We start from the raw sequence: 20,396 nt of genomic DNA on the forward strand, positions 1-20,396 counted from the left end.
TTTGGGTGTCAAATGGACAAACAAGAAATTTCCATTTACCATTATTATATGGAAGCAGAAATTAAGGCACAACATCACAACCTGTCCTTTAAAAAGAGGTTCTGCTTTTCTTCCCAAGTCAGCTTAGCCCTTGCACCTTATCCTCTAAGAATGCCTCTCCCCTAAGCTTATTTGTGCTATTTGAAGGATAGGTTACAATTATTCCAAGGACCAGCTATTCTCAGCTCTACAGAGGGATACACCTGGAGGGGATCCACACTTGCCTTTGTCAGAGCAGCCAGCATGAATAGTGAGATGAAAGGATTTTTGATAGTTAGGTCAATCATCCACCTGCCACCAGAACAAGGAGAGAAAAACAACTTCCTTTCCTACATTATGGAGTTGTCCTCTGTCCCCTGCTCAGGATGGTGATCCTCGTGTCTGCTCAGCAAACATAGGCAGGACCTCCAAAGACAGATGGACAGGGGATATTCACAGCTGTTTAGCTGATTGGACAGAAAACACAGGTCCCCTTGAGAAACTCTGTATTTGAAGAATTAAGCCAGTCTGTCAGTTTGTCTCTAACATGGACAGACAAGGTTCTAGACCTTTGATATATTTTGCAGGTCTGTGTGACTTAGGAACCTTAAAACTTCCTTTCCTCAGTGTTTAAAACCTTCTCAAATGGTCCAGATTCCTCATGGACACTAAGGGAAATCTCTAGACCTGATGCCAAAAGTGAATGTTTTAAATGTTGGAGTCTAAAGATGTTTAGAGAGATTTCCAGAAGAATGTAGATAATTTGAAATGAGGACTCTACCTCCACTTCAAGGTGTGGAAATACTGAAAATACAATCTATAGATATTTTGTGCCTGGATTCCAGAGGCTTTCCATGAGGTGCAAAAATTTCTATGAAAATTTGACTCTAAGATATATAGATACAGACATAAACATGTATCATGCTTTGTAATTGGGAGTACATTTTTAAGTTTTCCAAGTCCTTTTTATTTTTAACCATCCAAAATGTGACCCTCTGGTTCCTTAATATTACAATCATTTTGGATCTTAAGGACCAGATACTTTTTTTAGCTATGCACAGATTCCATAAATCAGCACTTCTACATATTCACACACACCCCATCATCTGGCATACAGTAAGTACAGCATTAAGAATCTGATTCAAGCCCCAAATCCTAAATTCAACTACAGAAGAACAACACTTTTCCTTTTCTCTCTAAAAGTCAATTCTTGAGCCTTCACATGGTGAAGAGAAGTTTGGAAAAGATGCATCAGAGATGGCTGAGCCTGGAGATAGGAACTAAATTTGTTTCATCATCTGATTTCAAGACAGTCTTCCAATTTGAGAGGTTGACACTTGGGAATTGAGAAGGAATTGAGTCACAAAGCAGATTTTTAGCAAACTGCAGATCTTGGGCTTTCACTAGTCACTATAATAAAACTGGCTTCTCAGAGAGTGATTTAAAGCAGAGTGAATCATCCCTTCTCACCAAGATTGCATAAGGAGACTGGTCAGAGTGGCTGGCTCTGCACAAAGACTGTGTCTAGGCTAAAGTAACTCTTTGAAAGACTGAAAACTAGGAAGTTTAATGGTCACAGGTTTGTCACTGAGGCACTGGACAGCTCCTCTGTGTTACTCTAGGCAGGTGAACAACGAAGAAGTAAGAGTTCTGCAATTATCAAAAGACTTGTACTTCTCTTTAAAAGACACCACATTTTATCAGACAAGAGGTGCAAATACGGAGACTATGGCACTGCAAGGTATGTTCTATGGACTGAATTTATTCAGATAAAATAACCAATCCCTTCAAGTTAGATGCCCTTCTCCCCTCCATGCCCCACCCAAAGCAAGCCAAGCCAGTGGCCCTAACTCACCAGTAAAACCTGTTTGGAGTGACCCGCTCGTGCATGAGCTGCCATTTTCTTCCAAAGTCCATGGAGCTGTACAGCTGGAAGACAGAGAGAGAGAGAAAGTATAAACTTTGAGGAAAAAGAAGGAAGACTGTTGCTGGATAAAGTATTAAAATCAGCTCAGATTAAAGAACATGAATGGATTGTTTCCAATAATTATACACAACTATTGATCACCCTCACTGCCAGGGGAGGCTAATGTCTTCCCTTTACTCTTAAACCACATTGGGCTTCAGAGAATCAAAAGCAGGTTGTCTCTTCCCAAACCTTGTCAAACAACTTTGTCCTTCCAAATTTCAGCTGTCAACACATTCACTTTGACTGCCATATAACAAAGCTGGCTCTTCTCCTGGCTTTTTTTGCCTAATAGGAAGCAGGTGACATGTGAGTTCCTAGTATCAAATAGAATGAGAGTCAAATCAGATTAGTCAACATGACTCTGATGAGGTAGTGACTCTATCCTCAAGGTCATGCCATTACTTGTTTTTGTGGAATGAATCGGATCTCTTCTGTATTGAAAAGTAAATTGCTCCTAAATAATATTTTCTAATATTGAGAACGAGGTCTAAATTTTTAGATAAGTTAGAAATCAACCTGCTCATTAGTTAAACACCAAAGATAGTGACATGACTCTTCTTGGAAGCCAAATTTTCAATATCATGGTTTTTTTGAGTCTTTCTGGTTAAGAAATGACACAGCTGTAATGTAACCAAATTTCCATGCAACTCCACACTGAGTTTCAGACATATGTTGCTTCATATATATTCTGATTAATACCACAAACACCATTCCCCCTGTAATTATTTTCTTACCCACAATGCATCCTCTCACAATCAAAACATATGTAAGGTCCTTTTCTCCAACTATGAGCAAATTTGGTTCTTCAGAGAAAAAATATGCTTTGAGAAATAACTACTATGCTTTACCACTAGATCACAGAGAACTAAATATCAAGCAGCATTTTGATCAGGATTTCAAATAAATTTCATCTGACATATATTCTGGCTTAACAAAACAAGGGTTGATTGCCAGCTAAGGAGGTAGATAAGGGAACTGAAAAAACTTCAATGTTTTTAATAGCCAAATTTAAGTCCCTAATGGGAAAATGATATCATTTGAGCACAAGATTCTGCATTGCATTTGATTTGAGTAACGGAATTTGCAAATTGGAGGCAGGTCCACGTTCAGATTGGAAGGGTTCACAACCTAGTGATATGTCCTGTGGCACCGCTGTGATGGATGGCTAAGAGTCACTGGGAAAATAAACTACATGTGCTCACACTGAATATTAACATTTCGTGAACAGGCAGCAGCCAAATCAGAGCTGGACCATAGATCAATTCAGAAAGATGATTGGAAAGGGCTGTTTGAGCAGTGTCCAAAGCCTGAGGCAGTTAATTAATTCTTGCTATGTTTGTACTCAACTACACAACCAAATCACTGTATAGTCAGCAAAAGAAAGTCAGAAACTGAAATTCAGACTCCATCAAGTACCTAATGCAACTGATATGTGTACAGACAAAAGAATCAGGCCTTTGCATTTTTGCCAACAAGAATGCCAGTCTGGCCAGGAACAGCTCAAGCTGCCAGTAAAATACATATGGAGGAAAGATATGGAAACAGGCGTCCTTCAATCTTCACGTCAAAAAGGGCTCCACTTATGTAAACTTCAGCCAACACCACTAAGCTTGTAAGAAATATTAAGAAAGATTTTCTACCCCATGTTTTTCAGGAGATCAAATATTATCTGAATATTCTAATTTGGCCATATTTCTTTAGCACTGTCTCTAGATAGGGTAACATACTGCATTACAAGTCCACAACAGCCAGATTTCCTCTGCTTTTCAGGTGATTGTCTAAAAAAATATGATAGAGTCCTGTGCTCCAAAAGGAATTCTGTGTAGAATTAAAATAAAGCAACAAAGCATCACTTGTCTTTTTTAATTAAAGGAGCCAGGAAAAGAAAATTCCTTGCCCAAATTCAAGATTAGGCTTATGAAGTCAGCATCAATATTAAGATAACTAATTCTCAGAACACACAGGTTTTTACAAACAATAACTGAGAATCCACACTCCAAAGTCAAAATTCTACAGTGCTACGACTCTGCCCAGACTTCAGCACAGTTCCTGCCAGGAATATTCCTTGAGTCACTGGACATGATTTACACACACAAGGAGCTCAGCACGGACTGAGTTGCATCAGTTGTGTCAAACACCTTGGTTATCCTTTGCATGTTTCCATTACAGGTGCAAGTCAGCCAGGCTTCAGGCAACTTAGTCCCAGTTAAATCATGCTCACAAGCGAGTCCAAGTGGGTCTAGCACCCTGATTGTATTCTGCAATGGATTAACCATTTTCACCATGAGAGGAAAGGATTAACTACATACAGACATTTCCTTCGATTCCCTTTTATCTTTTGCCCCTGGCATTTCCTTTTCTTCTGCAGCAGCATAACAGCAGTAGCTACAGAAAGCTCAGTGACAGGCAGCACAATCTCTTTAAACCACTCCTGTCTCCCAGTGTCTCTTTCAGGGAGTATCCCACTCTGTATCAAGTTAAAAACCAGAGACCAGCTACTGGTCTGGGTTTTTTTCTTTCTTTTCTCTTTTAAAGATCAGACTGACTGATGTCAGAAGGATTAAACTGAACTTGCAGCCTTTATGTGATTTCAGATAAAGAGGATATTATTCATTTCAATAATTTTTATTTATTATTCACCTACTTACTCTGGGCATCCACTTCAAATTTTAACCTGATGACTGAGTCTTAAAGCTGTATGACAGAACAAATCCCTAAAAGGCCTCTCTGGCCCAGTTCAGTTTTATAATATTATTTACAGATGCAAATGCAAAGGTTAGTGTTGAATAAATAAATAAAAAACATACAATAAAGTGATTTCTAGTGTGCATTAAAATTGAATATATACATACACTTTTTGTTTATCTCCTTTCACGGGAGAAGACAAACTTTAGAAAAGACAACAAATTTAGTGGCAAGTCCAGTAGAATTCAATATAAATGAATTTGTCCTAAGGCTGAATACTAAGCAAAGGAAAAAAAAATGATGTAGGTATGGTGCCAAGATTTTCCCATTTTAAAGCTCTGCTCTGGCTCTTTAGTGACAAGTAATCTCTGGCATTTCCACCTCCTGGAGCAGTCCAACACAGTGGTTCAAGAGGGGTGGACTCCAGTACCATGGGGATGGTATTGTGAGGGAATGGCCCTTCTGCAACCTCCTCTGTTATCTGACTTACTCTGGTGACTGAAAAATTAAGACCATTATGAGTCTTTACATTGTCTGGGCTGGTCTTGTCTCTTGATGCAGCAAAAGAGACTGACTCTGCCTCCACTCAGTAGTCTATAGTCAGACCTATCACTTACAACAGGAAAGGCTGTACCATCAAAAAGGTAAATGGCAAATATTTATCTAAACAGCATCACGATAACAGCATCACTCCCCACTCAAGGACTAGCAAACACAGCTAGCACCAAACATATCACAGCCACCAACACAGCCCTGCAGCTCACCAAGAACACAATCTGTGCAAGGAAAGATGTTGGCAGCCCCAGTGATACCCAACTTTGTTTCACTACAGGCCAGACCTTAACTCCTGCTTGTTTTGCTCAGCACAAATCTGAATCATAAGGATTTTATGTACCACAGGCAGAATGCTTCGTCTTCAAACTCTAAGAACAGTGGCAACATTTTATTTCACACCAGCATTGTTTCCAAGCAAATTGGCAAGGCCCTTAAAGAAGGAGCTTTATCCCTGGTGTCAGATTCTGTGCCACAAACACAAGCCACAAGCCAGAAACACATTCAGAACTACAGAACTGTAAAGAAAGGAGCTATAGACACGCAGTGTTGCAAGTGAAAAATGCTGTTGCAATTCTCTAGTAAAAACTCTAAGGGTGACACATCACGTTGGCTGGCTTGGAAGATCTTGCTCAGGGTTGTGGGTAATTTGGTTTGGGTGCTTTGTTTATTTTGCCAAGGAGAGCTAGCAGAAAGAAAAAAAAAGGTTTTAAGTTTTCTGGAAAAGTAAAGCTTCTCAGAACAGATTAAAAAATTGGTCTGCTTCAATTCCAGTTAAGGAGAGAGTAGAGAAGAATGAGCAATGAAGGAAACACAGGGAGAGAATCAATCCCCTGATGTTAGTTATCCATGACCATGAGCTAGTCACCAAGGCTCATTTTTAGACAGGCAAGACACATCTAAAACTGCTCATTGTTCAAGCCTTAGAATCTTCTGCCTCTACTGACACTAAAAAAGCTCACAGTGACTAGTGCAGAAAGAAACAAGCCCACCAGACACATGATCTGGTTGAGATGGATTTCATGACCTGCATGGGCTTCATGGGGGAAGCACACAGAAGAATGAAGTTTGAAGGCAAGCCCAAGAAAGACCAAGCATACAATACCCTGGGTACACTCCATCACTGCAAGAAGCATGTATAGATGTCACTAACAGACTGAAAAGCAATAGAAAACAGACTAAAGAAATTCACAGAGCTTTGATATTTATAGACTTTCATGTATACACATGTAAGAAGGAAAATACATAAAAGGAACATACATACATGAAAGCCAGTAAGCAAATAAAATCAGATATTATTTCTTGCTATGAAATCAGGTCTATTGGCCTGAGAAAACATCTGGTGAGACACTCCATATTTTTCTTCCAGCCAGTCATCTAAACGTGCAAATGATGTCAGATGAAGTGAGAAAGATCAGCTGAACTACCTGCATTTAGAGGAACAATTCATTTATTACACAAAAAACCATACTCCCTCCAGACAATATATGCAGCTGATGATGAAAAGATGCATTAAAAATAAATGCATCAGGGTGAGATTGGGTCTAGTGGGAATAACCTGGCAGCAGCTGACACATTATGGGAGAGGAGGGTCAGATTAGCCTGGCCTGCTTGGCCTCAGAAGAGCACAATCCCAAGCAGTAGCTCAGATTGCTTACATGAAAAGATGGCTCTGATCCCAGAAAAGCACAAAGCAAGCTAGCACCTTCTCAGCCAGAGCTGGTGGGAAAAATCTACAAGATGTGTGGAGGGTTCCTGCCAAAAACTCAAACCAGGGCAGAAGAAAAATAAAATTAGGTCAACATTTCTGTAGGAAATTGGACTGCATGCAAAGGATAACTCAGAAAAGAAAGTCTGTTGCAGGGTCTTAAATTTTCTTTACAGGAGGACAAAAACCATCAGCACTAGAAAAAAATTAAAGGCTCAGAAAAAGTTGCAAATTCTCAGAAAACTCAAGGTGTATCTTTTCTCTACATTTCTGTGTTACAAATGAAATTGCAAAAGAAGAAGGGTGTCATCATTAATATTTCAGAAAGGTCATTCCTAGAAGGAAAATGAACTGGAAGAAAAATTCACAGTGCTTTTCAGTCTCTAGAGTACAGAACAGATAAGCCATGTCTGACAACAGCCAGCTGAACACAGAATAGATTCAGTACAGCCATGAAGACAGCTATTGGTACCCCAGGACAACATCCTACTTCTTTATGACTTCTTCCATCCCTGCTTTTTTAAGGACAGATGGATACCTCTGCCTTTCACTGCACCAGTGTAATGTTTAAAATGTGGGGGTCTATGGAAACCCCTTTCTCAGGTTGTCCTGCTAGGCAGGACGTGTTACTTGCAGCACTGTAGGTACAGGACTCAGGTCTAAAATACTTTAGTTATTTGGTTGAAACCAGGGCAGGAGCAACTCTTGCCATGGAATTGGCTTTATTACCCACATCAGAAAAGGCTGCATTGAAAGAAAAATTTGGGGTATTCCTCTCTTTCTTCTATTCCACTATTCCCCTCAGTCTGGGCATCAGTGAAACGCCCCTGGAGTGTCAAGAGTCACCATTAGGGATGCAAAGGCTAATGTCACCTTCAAGCTGATAACCACCTCAAGGACTGTGTGTGCTTGTTCTTTCCAACTCCTCCAAGGGAGCTCCCTATCCTTGCCACCTTGCAAGGTAAGGCTCCAGTGATACTGAGATCTGAAACTTGGAAGTGCTTCTGGAGCCCTAAATAACAGGAAAAAAGAGCTTATCCTTTCCTCTCTTGTCACAAGCTGCCTGGAAACCACAATTCAGGTAAGGCACCCTTGACAGCTCCACACTAAAGAAGCTAAAAATAAATCTTCTGTCTCGAGCCAAAAAGATTTGTGCAACAGCTTGTGGGGCTGAACTTAGTAGAAAGAAGTCTACCAGCACCAAATTTATGGTCTTTGTTTACATAGAGTAGTAAAAACTAGTAATTGTAATGAAAACAAATGGACCAGTTTATCCCTTTACTTTGATTTCCTTTCCAGGTGATTAAAAGCTGCATCAAGAGACCTCTCTGCAGCCCAAGATTCTTCTCTAGCATTGTACAGCCAGATTGTCTTAGATATGGAAAGAAAATATGCCCAGACTGATTCATGTCTGAGACTCCCCAGAGCAACTCAGTTCCCTACAGATGTTGTATCATAGATGGGACACTGGAAATAGACTATTTTGAAAGCTGGTCAAGACAGAAATTAAATACTAATTACATTTTCGTCATCTGTCCCATACAGAGAGGAAAAAAAATAGTAAAGGTTTCTGAAGGTGATAAGTTGGATTTTTTTTGCATTTTAAGAAAAATATTACACAAGCTAATCAGTAAGACTAGGTCTTCAGGCAAAAGAAAGTCTCTATCCCACCACAGTAAGACACTGGTCAGGGATCTTCTGAACAAGGACCAAATGCTTTGGAAATGTCTGACTTCAGGATGTAATTGTACAGCTCAACCTGGTTTCTAATTAAGTCTTTCAGGTTACAACAATACACTGATGTCACCTTTCATTATTTCATAGTAAAAACTGCTTTCACTTAATGGTCCACTTTAAACCTGATGCTGAAAGCAAGGCTCGGCTCTTTCTGCTTTGCCACTTCATCGCCAAAAAAAGACAAAAAGTAGATTAAACTAGTGAAAAAAAAAAAAAGAGTTCAATTAAAAACCTTCACAATTCAATTTTTTGTAAGCCTCATTGGCACCAAGCACACTTAGCCAAAAATTTGGGATTTCTGCTAAGAGCAGACCATCTTTTGCTTTTCTACTCCATGACTGGTTTCCAGTGGAACAAGAAATCCAGATACAGCTGCAGCAGGAGTAGTGTCACAAATGAGTATCACAAAGAGCTTAAGGTATGTTTTAGCCCTGGGTGAAAAACAGGCTCTCTTTTTTTTTGTGCTTTTCCTCTACCTCCAGAAATGCTAGAGTGGTGAAGAAAAAAGATGAAAAATATTGCTGCCATATTTTTAGCTAAACTGAAAATCTGGAGGAAAAATATGTTCAATGTGGTCAATCAAAACACATTTCAATCACTGCTAAAAATTTAGCAACCCGCAAAAGTTACTATAAATAGAAATGACATTTTAAGGGAAGGCTAACTTTGCTGATTGCTTATTTATTCCTTTCTCCATGATCTTTTAACCATTTCAAAATCACCTATAGAGTTTGAGGGAGGACCAAAGTAGAGAACAGGAACAAGGGAACAATACTGGGACCATGAAGAGATCAGAATGGGATGGAGATGGCAGAGCTGCCTCCTGCTGCCAGAGGCTAGAAGGTGCACCAGAAGTAATCTTTACCAGAATTTCTTCCTTTGGCATCCAATAGGCTCAGCCAGAGGCAGAGGGAGGTTTCAGGTTGCTCCTGTCCACAGAGGCTGCTTCACTCCTTTTTCCCCTCAGATCAGCTCTTTAACATTCACAAAAGAGTGAATCACCTCTAATGGCTGCTGATTTTTCTGCCTCAAAGCCAGGCTGATCCTTAGTCCAGTTTCTTCCACTTAAAAATCATTAGGCAGCTTTGGGTCTGAGGTCTGTGCTAATTGGATCCACCAACCATGTGGATGAAGCCAATGCTGCTGTGCAGGTCAGCCTGCACTGAGGAGCTCTGTGCCCTCCCAGCCCAACAGGAAAATGTTCTGTGCTCCTGGGGGCTTCACATTGCAGCCCTTCAGAAGTCCCTCCCTACACTCCATCAATGGTTATACTCCAGAAGTTTAACAATAAGGGGAAATAAATGTGAACCACACGTCTAATGGGAAGATTTTTCATTCAAATGTGCTTTATTGTGTGATATATGCCTTTAATTACAGTGCAAGCATCTGGGTGCATTCATTGCTATTACAGACCAATCTTTCATGTTTATTGAGCATAAGACTACAAGGGACAAAGCAGCAGAGGCTGAGGCATTAGCCAAAGTGGGACATAAAGCTACAATCACATGCTTGGCGGTTCCTCTCCTCCTTCCTTTACAAACCCTGTGGCACTATTTGTAGATTAACCTCTATATTATACAGACCAGAATTTAATGGCAAAGGGATATTTTCAGATTAGTGGAAGAAATAGATTTCACACCACCAAACCGCTTTCTAAACTTACATAAGATTTTTCTGATTTATTTATTCATGTGGAAAAAAAACATTTCTGAAATTGTGTACACGGGCATTAATGAACAGGTTTTAAACTGCATTTAGAACAGCATTTTTTTTTTGAGACATAGTCATTGTTCATGTAAAAAAAAAAACTGCACACAGCTTGAAAGAAATATTAGTCTGGTTTCAAGCAGTATGTGTCATTTAGCCAAATTAAAGCAATGTATTCTGCCCCAGTTTAAATCGTATGTTATTTAACACACACACACCTGCCACTCAATGCAGTTTGCCATTCATCAGCATTTTCCCAGACAGGGATGGTTACTCAGTTTTTGTGACCCACCACCCTCAGACACTGAGCAGACACACACCTGAACTCATCTCACCCAGGTGAAAATGCTGTTCTCACTTGGCATCAGCCCTGACAGAGTGCAGTTGCCCATTCCACTCGTTCTCCCCTCACCAGCTGAAGAGCAGCAAACCTCACAGGTCCTCAGGAGCTGCCCCCCACTTCTCAGAGTGCTGTGTTTCTTCACAAAGTCAGAGCTGTGTCACAAGCTGTCCTTACTCTTCTACTCCATTCCCCCCATGAGGGCACTGTGCCCCCTCAGCCTGAGGCCGTGGGTTCTGTCAGGGATTTATGGGGCAGAGCAGGCATTTATAGGCTGCCACCACACATCTCCTTTGGTCATGGATGTGCCCCAAATGCTATCCTGAAAGTCCTCTGGGGAACTACAGTAGATGAACAGATGCTGCTTAGGACATGTACACGTTCTGCACTGGGAGAAATCCCTCTCTGGACAGCTCTGGTCCACACATACAGCCTGTGCTCTATGCTGCCTGGGACAAAGGGAAAATACTGCACCAAACCAGCCCAGAGAAAAGCCCACCTTAGTTCATGGGACTCTTATGTCCCCCAAAAGAGAACACAGAAGCTGGTCATAGGACAACTCTTGCTATGAAATAAATTCTGTAAGCAAAAATTTTATAAAAACAAGGTAGAAAATTTCAATTTCTGATAGCATTGAAGATGTAGCTTCAGCAAATATTATCTCCTACTCAAACACCCCAGATCTTGTACAATACATTATTTTTGGCCATCTCCCTTACCACGCACTTTTCATATCCTGTCCTATAATGAATGAAGAGGCTTCTGCAAGCTTGAATATATAATAAAGAAAGTTAGATTCCTTTCAGCCTCACTCCCCTACTCAACAGCCAGCTCTGGTCCCCATGAAGGCCTCTGATATCTTGAAGACATTCTCCAGTACTGCTCTTACTATAACTCTTAAAATCCAGTGGAGTAATTCAGTTCACCTCTAGCCAGCCAAATTTCTTTTTGACCAGATTCCCTGGCAATTGAAAATAGGCTACAACTGAAGGGAAAGGCAGAGCCTGATTTTACAGGCATCCATCTCCACACATACACAGCCAAGCCAGAGATCACATGCAGAGACGGAAGAGTAAGAGGTCTCATGGAAAACGAGAAATTCCTCCCTGCACCTCACAGAGATTCAGTTCATCCCAATCCAAGACTGTTTACTGGAGGAACCCAAATGAACAGCATCACTGTAAATACCAGCAACCATCAGGAACAATTTAGCTTGACAGCTGGAGCAGAAGCTGTCACTGCACTGAGGCATCACTGCCAGAAAAATCACCAAATGAGAAACTCACATGTTGCAGGGATCCCTCCAGGCTGCTGGGCAGACACCATTTACACTGTCATCTTTGATTCATCCATCACCCAGCTCCTGCAATCAAGCTGTGTACCTTTGGAATAAATGAATCTGCAACTGCAGATCACACAAGAAAAAGAAAGCTCTTATCTAGCCTCTCTCAGCAGCTCTCTAGGTTTGTAAATATTCTATGGTGTCTATATTTAAGCCATTTATCCCATTTAATTGAAACTCTGGGTACCTTCCTACCATCTGATGAAGTAGGGTGAAGAAAAAGCTTCTCCAAAGCCCCAGAACTACACAAACTCAATTCAAGGCAACAACTAGAGTCAGCAACAACTCACCAAACTTGATTTAATGTAACTATAATTTCTGGTATTAATCTAGGTTCACAGTGATGGTATAGTATAACTCATAGTGGAAGGCTGCAAAGGAAAAATAAAGCAGCTTTTTCCATGCTGTCACTAGAGAAAAGTACAACTCATCTAGCTAGGGAATATCAGACTTAATTTTGCAGCAGAACTTTCAGACTCGTGACATTTCTGCCGCTGGGTATGTGTGCATAACTCTCGTGGACTTGCACCAAGATCTGAGAAAATCAACTGGCCTGAAGCAAGTGCTGTGTTAGAGGACAAAGCTAGAGTCCTGTTTTGGCAGCAAAACTTTTGATGACATTATTGTTCTCTTACTGTATGGCAGGAAAGTCCCCTTGGGTCCAGTATATTCTGCTAACATGTTATTTGTACGTGCTTTTATCTCTTGAACACTGCAAGTATAAAATGCTACAAAATCTATATTCAGACAGTTTATGATCACTGAACCTCTGGCAGAAATGAGTTGCCCAAGGTAGGAGGCTGTGGGAAGGATCCCATTTTCCTCCTTTTGTACTACAGAATCACAAGGATTTTCTATAAGGCTTTAAGCTTTGTTGTTTCTTTGATCAATTGTCCTCCTCTCAAAAATATCACCCTTCATTTTGGTGCCTCAGCTCCTCCTTTTATCATACCCACAATACTCCCAATGAACCAAAATTTTACTGCATCATGCCCTAACTTTCATTTTACAGCCACCATAGTCCTATAAAAATCAACTGAACACAAAACTAAAGAATTTTATTACTCTGGAAGAACTTCTTGTAACTGTCACAAAACTTATGTGGGGCTTCTATTGCAAAACTTCTAACCTGCACACAGGTGTGTGCACACCCTACACAAACAGGTCACCATTCTTCCCCCAGACAACCAATATGGACAGCCAGCTGAAATATGTGCCAAAACACAACTGAAGATGTGCAGCATTTGCAAGCATAAATAAAGATATGTGTCTTAGAAGCATAAATGCCCTGCAGAAGAACAGCACTGGAATCAGGACATTATGAAAATCTTGAGGGTTTTGTCCCATTTTTTTTTAATGGTAAAATTTCTAATTCTATTAACTGTGAGGAGGCATTTGAAAAACATGGTTTTCAACACTTCCTCAGTCCCAGAAGCACAAGAGACTTAAGAGAGGACAACTGAAATTATTCACACACCTCTCTGACTTTTTATCTACCAAACTCATTACTTTTAAAGAACCAATTCATTATTCCTAAACACTTGGGATTGAAGTTCCTGAGGTGCTAGACCAAAAATTCAGGAACTGGCCTTCTCTTTCACCACTGACAAAACAGGCATGAAAAGCTGAATCAACCACGCCTAGTAAAGGGACAGAGGAGTTGCAGCGATTCTTCTGGCACCTTTATTCCCCAGAAAAATTGATTAAATTAAGCTTCTATCTGAAGGGGGAAAAAAATAGTAGAAAAAAAAGAAAATTTTTTAAAAAACTGAATTTTCATATGTCAAGGTTGAACAGAAATAAGTAGTTGCCTTAACACAAGAAAGAGCTTGCACACAGGCTCTCTGCCCAGGGACTCTGCATCTCTCACCAGCCACATTTTAGGGGGGGAAAATCCCTGTGCACTGGGAGGCATAAACTACATCTGTCTTGTTTTATGTGAGAAAAGAAAACTGTACATGTTTTCAGGTCAGATCCTCCAGTGATGTTAATCAGCATTTCCCTGCTAAAATCAATGGACTCACACTGAATATCAGCTGCTACATGTGTGACTGCACACATCTTTTGTAAAGCACCTCAGGTATGCTATCAGATCAGAACATGGTCCATTTCCCCACTGAAAACAAGCACTGGAGACAGGGATGGTTTGTTGTGACTCAGAAAGGAGAGGCAAGAGCAACAGAGAGAAGCCTGCTGGCAAAGGGCAATCCAAGAAAAAACACACAAGCTTCTACCATTACATAAACCTGTTTCACCTAATAGACACAAAGTGATTCGAAATGAAATGTATGAACTTTTTAATCGACTGCATGCTAAAACATAAAAGAAGGACCCTCTCTGCCTTGTGGCCCATTTACTACTACAGCACCTGCTGTAAATTCTCACACAGGGTACCCCACGCACACTGGAAGTTCTGCCAGGACATATCAGCTCCTGCCTGCTGCCTCCTGGAGCTTCTCTGTCTCTCAACTGTATAAAAAGACTTTGATTTCAGGAAGCTGAAACACCCCCTCCTTAGGGGCAGAACAGAGAGCAAGGGCCAGCCTGCTGTTTCCAGGCCTGCCATTCCTGCTCCTGAGGGCAAGCTCCCAGTCCAGCACACAGAAATGCACCCCTGGAAGCACCCTCACAGACTGCCCCTCTCCTTGGGTGCTGGTGATGTGACAGACAGACATGTGCAGGGGATTGTTTGGGGGGATGAGGGGGACAGGACTGTGCCTTCACCCCTCAGCATCGTTCATCCGGCTGGCTGCCTCAAGGAAAAGAAAAACAAAAGGTTGCAAACTCCTTCTTTGCTTGCACATCATGTTTGCTCTCTTCTCCAGGGTGAGAGTCATTAGAATCTGTAGGCACAATAACAGGAACTAGGAAACGAAATGCTTTTCGCTGTTTTGATCATATTGGAATCGTATCCCCTGTAATCCATTTTGCACACATCCAGACAGCAGGGTTGGTTTCAAGTCCTCTAATCTCAGGTAATATAGCAAATAGTTACATCTCAGCAAAGGAAATTACTTCCTTGACACTCAGCAGAGGCCTCATCAATACAAATGAGTCCAAGGTACAATTTACCCCATCCTAAAAGAGTCACCTCCATTTGCTTCCAGAAATCAATCAACACCATTCAGTAGATCCCCGTCAACTACCATGTGAAGCCACGACACCCAATGTAGGCGTACATTGCAACATTTTAGATCTCTACAGTCAGGCAAAATAAATCATGCCCCTGGTGTTCTTATTCTGCAGCCTTCTTCACTTCTTCATTTTTATTCCCATCTGCTATATTTATAACCACTCTTCACCCCACTTAGGCTCCAGATAAAATCAATATACAGCCATGATTTAGCATGGCCAGGAATAAGCCACAGGATCCTTGCTCTGTTACACAATAAACTAGGTTGCTCCAGCAGAAGAGCACATTTAAGCATCAAATGTGTCTCGCTCTATTTATCTCTATATTTCCCTTTTCAAAGTAAAACCTGCTCATGAAGTGTCTATAACATAAATAACAAGCAATAGGAAAGTCTGTTCTGGCTAAATCAAGTTTCACAAGCCGTTACTTTCTCTTTGCCACCACAAATCATCACAAGCCCAAAGTTCAGTATTTTGCCAGGACAAAATTCATTGGGCATTTCTGAAGTAGAGCCAAAGTTGCATAATTTAATTTCCCATCTCCTATTAAAACTGCCAGGCCTACCATAATCAGAATGATAAATGTAGAGTCATACGTCTTCTTTCTGACGGTAATGCCCATCAATACTTCAAATGCAAACAATTGTGACATCTGACTTTATAAAAATTACCTGGTGCACCAACAGCACTTAATTAAATTTTAAAAATGCTTTTGTTACGTTTAATGAATGATATATTATACTGCAATGAAACATGCAGCAATACAAATACTTCACAATGCCAACAATTAAGGCTCACTTCACTTACGGCAATTGACAACACAAGTGCTCCTCACTTCATTCAGCTTGTGCATTCCAAATGAACTGGTTAGCAAAAAGGGTGCTTCTTTGCTAATGAGTTTTGTAATCAAGGCATCTATTTTAATTTCAAATTGGCTAGATTGGGGGAAATTGCTGAACTAAATGACTGGTTCTAATTAGGATTATAAAAATATTCATCATGCTGCAGAATTAGCGCAAGGTCTTGATTTACTGACATTTGCATATAGCTTTAGTTTAGGAGTGGAAAAAACCTCCTGATAAATTGTCTTCCTTTTAATGAATTGAACAAACACTATATCTGTTTTAGTCGTCCTTTCATGTAAAGGCACTGATACATATTCATGATTTGTAAATGAAGTTAAGTGATTTCAATTCTTCAGTTCATTATCATATTGAAGAGGAGACTTCTGTAAATTGCTTTTAAGCATTCCCAATCTCAAGGGTTTGGTTCTTTATGTTTGGTTTGTGTTTTTCAAACTTTACTAACATTTCAGTTTATCTGTTTGATGGAACCCTGCCTGCCTGAGAGAGCTGCTGGCAGGTGGCTTGTCCAGAAACACAGACACATGATATGTTTGTAGAACCTGATGTTCTCAGAAGAGTATTCAAAAGGCAAAAAGATGAAAGGCTTATTTGTGGCTAAGTCATGGGAACAGGACTCTATCTGCATTCAGTTTCTGACTTTGTTATAGTTCTCAGTGGTAGTTAGGCAGTGAAACACTTTAATGACCTGTGCCTGAATACACTAGAGATGCTCAGGGGACACCACTTTCTCTGTCAGCCTCATGTCTAATTGCAAGCACTCTCAGGCAGGGATTGCTTCTTAAAATGAGTGTGCAGTACAATGGACCAGTCAGCGTGGTAGAGATTTCTATGAGCAGTTACTATAATATGGCTTGTATCAAACATGGAACACTGTGTGCTCCTTTACAGGTGGGCAATATGCTCACATTATTTCCTTCCTCAGTATGGTAGGCCTGTGGGATTAACTGTTATTGTGGCAGCTTCCTCAGTCTCTTTCCCTTTGGGGTGAAGAAAAGAATGCAGTAGGTGTGCCTCCAGCTTCACTCCATGGGGTGCTCAAATGTCAAGTCACTAGTGCAAGATAAATCTGAAAGCTGAGCATTGTATCCACAGGACTGGAATCACAGGCAGTGTGCCCTTCAGATATCAGTGAACTATGATGAGAAATTAGCCCTGGTGTGTTCTCTCTCATCATGGAATGAAATGGTGATTCTACCATAAGGATCCATGCAGGAGCAGAAAGAACTTACTTTCCTTGTTAAAAGTAACGTTCACATCTTGCTAAGAAAAGCTGTGTTTTATCCAAGAGGTGCAGTCTTGAGCTGCTGTTGATAAAAGGAGTAGTTACTCACACTTCTACCAACTTCTGACAACTACAATTACATTTAAATTCCAGGAGCAGAAGTGCTGCTGAGGAGCAGGTAACAAGTCTGGGTGCCTGCTGATTTATAGCAAAACGAGATGTGAGGCAGACACCAGCCTGCCTCTCCTCATCAGCCCCATACCTCAGTTCCTAAGGAAAGAAAACCTACAGGCCTGGGCCAGAGTCACATCTCACTTCAGACATGCAGTAACTCTCACTGCTTGATTTCAGCACATCTGCAGGAGCAGCTGCTATCCTGGAATCACATTTCCAGCATTAGGAGTTCCAACTCAAAGTACAGTAGCCTGACCCAAACACAACCCTGAAGCCCCCGTGTGCCTAAGTTTCCTTAGTGGGCACAAAATCTGAGACCAAGGAGTCCTTACTGGAGGCATTCAAGACAGGACTGGACTGGGTGCTAGACAATCACATCTAGGCTCCCTTTCCCATGAGGGCTGGACCAGATGATCTTTGGAGATCCCTTTCAAATTAGATTGTTCCGTGTGTCCGTGAAAACAGCTCATCACAAAGAATCCCAAAGATGAATGACTGCCTGGAACAAGGTGCCTATATTCCCTAAGCAACTTCCCCTTGATTTCTCTGGCGGCACCCTGCCCAACTGCACATTGTCAAAAAAAGCCCCAATCAAACAACGTCACCCTCAGCTGCCTTACTGCCCCATGTCATACTGGGAGACTGGGCCTAAATTCCAGGGCAGCATTTTACCTGGAGCAGATACACTGCCTCCATGGCTCTGGTTCTGTGTCTAGCACATTAGAAAAAATTAGAAAAAAAATTTTTAAAAAACTCCTAACAAACTTTCCCACATAGTCCCAGTCTTATCTGTGATTTTTTTGATAAATTCAGTAGTGTCTAGTCAAGATAGTCAAGGCTGTGACATGCACTGCATCCAATTTTCAGATGATAACTTGCCACATCTCCCACACCAAAGGAATCTCTCCAGTCAGACCTGATACTGTCTGCCAGGTGCAACTTGGTGATACAGCAGAATGTTATCTTGCACCTCTTATTTATCACCTCATTCGAAGAGATAATGAGACACCCACTTTCTTTTGTTCACTTTCTGCTGAAGATTAAGCTCCATGGAGGGAGAAGCCACTGATTGCCAAACTTCTTGTTTATCCAATGTTCTCAAATTTGTAATGGGTAGCTGGGGAATTTAAATTGGTGTATTACTGAATCATTCTGCCTCTTACCTATTCCCAGCAGGCTTCAAATCACAGTTTGGTCTGAAAGGAAAAAGTGGGATTCTACCATGTTATATACCTGTGGTTTCTTCTCTTAACAATGGTAATTTCTAATATTTTAAATATCCCTCTCCCTATATTTTCTCCCTATATTTTCTCTTTTAAACAAATGATCTTTTAAAATTATCTTTTAAACAAATATTTATGTAAGAGAGTTTTTGCATGTTTCTATGAAAGTTTCAACGTCATTCTGAGAGAAACTTCATGCAGCTGGAAAGTCCCTTCCATTTCTACCTCCAGACTCATCCATTCCCCACAGAGGAAGTTTTGCCTATAGAGAATTAGTTGGTTTCTTGGAAAAATGAGACAAATAATCAGACATTCTGCATATTAACATCAGAAATGTAAGATAAACTCAAGATATTCCTTCCCAGTCACTGTGAATGGCAGCAATGAAATCTGTACCTTAAGCTTGTGTTGGGAGGCTTTAAGCTTTCGCAGCATTCCACAGAGCAGTTCCCCACACTTTCCAACAGGCAATATTCACCTTTTTCATATATTCCCCTTCCCACCACATTTTTATGCAAGGATTGTTTAAAATGGCTTCCTATGGATTTTCTGCAAATACCCACAAAAACTGGAGGCTGCAGGCCCATTTTCCATTTTGTACTGGGTGATTTATCCAAGTGTCAGCATGGACACTCCCTGTGAGAACCAGTGTGACCTGCAGCAAATTGTCTGTAACATTTACACAGTGTCCACCTTCTGCCAAAGGCCACTTAAGGGGGCCATTAACAGAACCAACACGTGCACACATCAGATTGTGCAATTTTATCAATAAATTTGACACATACACACAAAGCTACTGGGAAGAGATCCAAGATTTTCAGCTCACAAGATGCATTTAATATCCCAGGACCTGATAGTTATACAATATCACATGGCAGCTCAGGGGGGAATAGCAAACCCACACAGGTTTGCTTAAAGCCCTGTAAAAATTCCTTCAGCCTGTGCTTTATACTCTCTGAGAAGACATCAGGGTCTGTGAACTTGCTACATGTTCATGCCCACACACAGAGATTTCTTGGCTCAGCCCTGCTGCATTTATGAGGATACAGGAGAGTTAGCAAAGCAGAGGAGGGTCCTAATTGGCTATAAAAATTAAGAACAGGAACGATATGCTGTGTTGACTCATACCAAGGAAGTATCCTCAATAACTCCTTGGATACTACTAAGAGAAAACAAATGGTGGTAACGGTGATTTGTCCCTAAATCAACAAAGTAACTAGCAGCCACACAGTGACAGATCTTTTGGAAAGCCTGCTGAACTCCATCTCACTCACTCGTCTTCTGGGAATTGCCCTAACCAGGAAAAAGCAGGACAACACCTATGTGGGAGTGGTAATAAAAAACTGAACTGCTTTTATATTCAACTATTTCACTTGATGGAAGTGGTAATACCACAAAGTCTTTGGCTTTCTCAGTATGAAGCCATATTTCAAGGAACAGTTCTGTGGAGAAGAGATGGGCTCCTCCTCTTAAAGAAGGTTGTAGAATATGGAATGGACTTCTTAAAACATCAACTTGGAAGGGACAAAAATTCTGTTCAGAGGGCATTCAAAATGTGTTGGGTTTTTTTAGTTGGTTGGTCATTACTTTAATCAACTGGATAAATATCCTAACATTGTTGTCAGCTGTGGAGAAATTAGCTAAAAACAAGGAGGTATGTTTAGGTTAAAACAGTCATTAAACAAAGGCTTGAATCACAGCCATGGAACTGAAGGTCAGAA

At 40.8% G+C, this 20,396-nt stretch overlaps 1 protein-coding gene across 1 annotated transcript in view; it reads right to left on the bottom strand.

Moving 5' to 3' along the window:
- Positions 1 to 20,396, bottom strand: part of LOC134421857 (VPS10 domain-containing receptor SorCS3-like) — a 267,518-nt gene that overhangs the window by 98,335 nt on the left and 148,787 nt on the right. The window contains exon 5 of the mRNA XM_063163236.1: positions 1,874 to 1,947. Within this exon, the coding sequence (XP_063019306.1) occupies positions 1,874 to 1,947 (74 nt within the window). The remainder of the gene's footprint in view (positions 1 to 1,873; positions 1,948 to 20,396) is intronic.

The sequence above is a fragment of the Melospiza melodia genome, chromosome 9, assembly GCF_035770615.1.
Source record: "Melospiza melodia melodia isolate bMelMel2 chromosome 9, bMelMel2.pri, whole genome shotgun sequence".
Lineage (NCBI taxonomy): Eukaryota > Metazoa > Chordata > Aves > Passeriformes > Passerellidae > Melospiza > Melospiza melodia.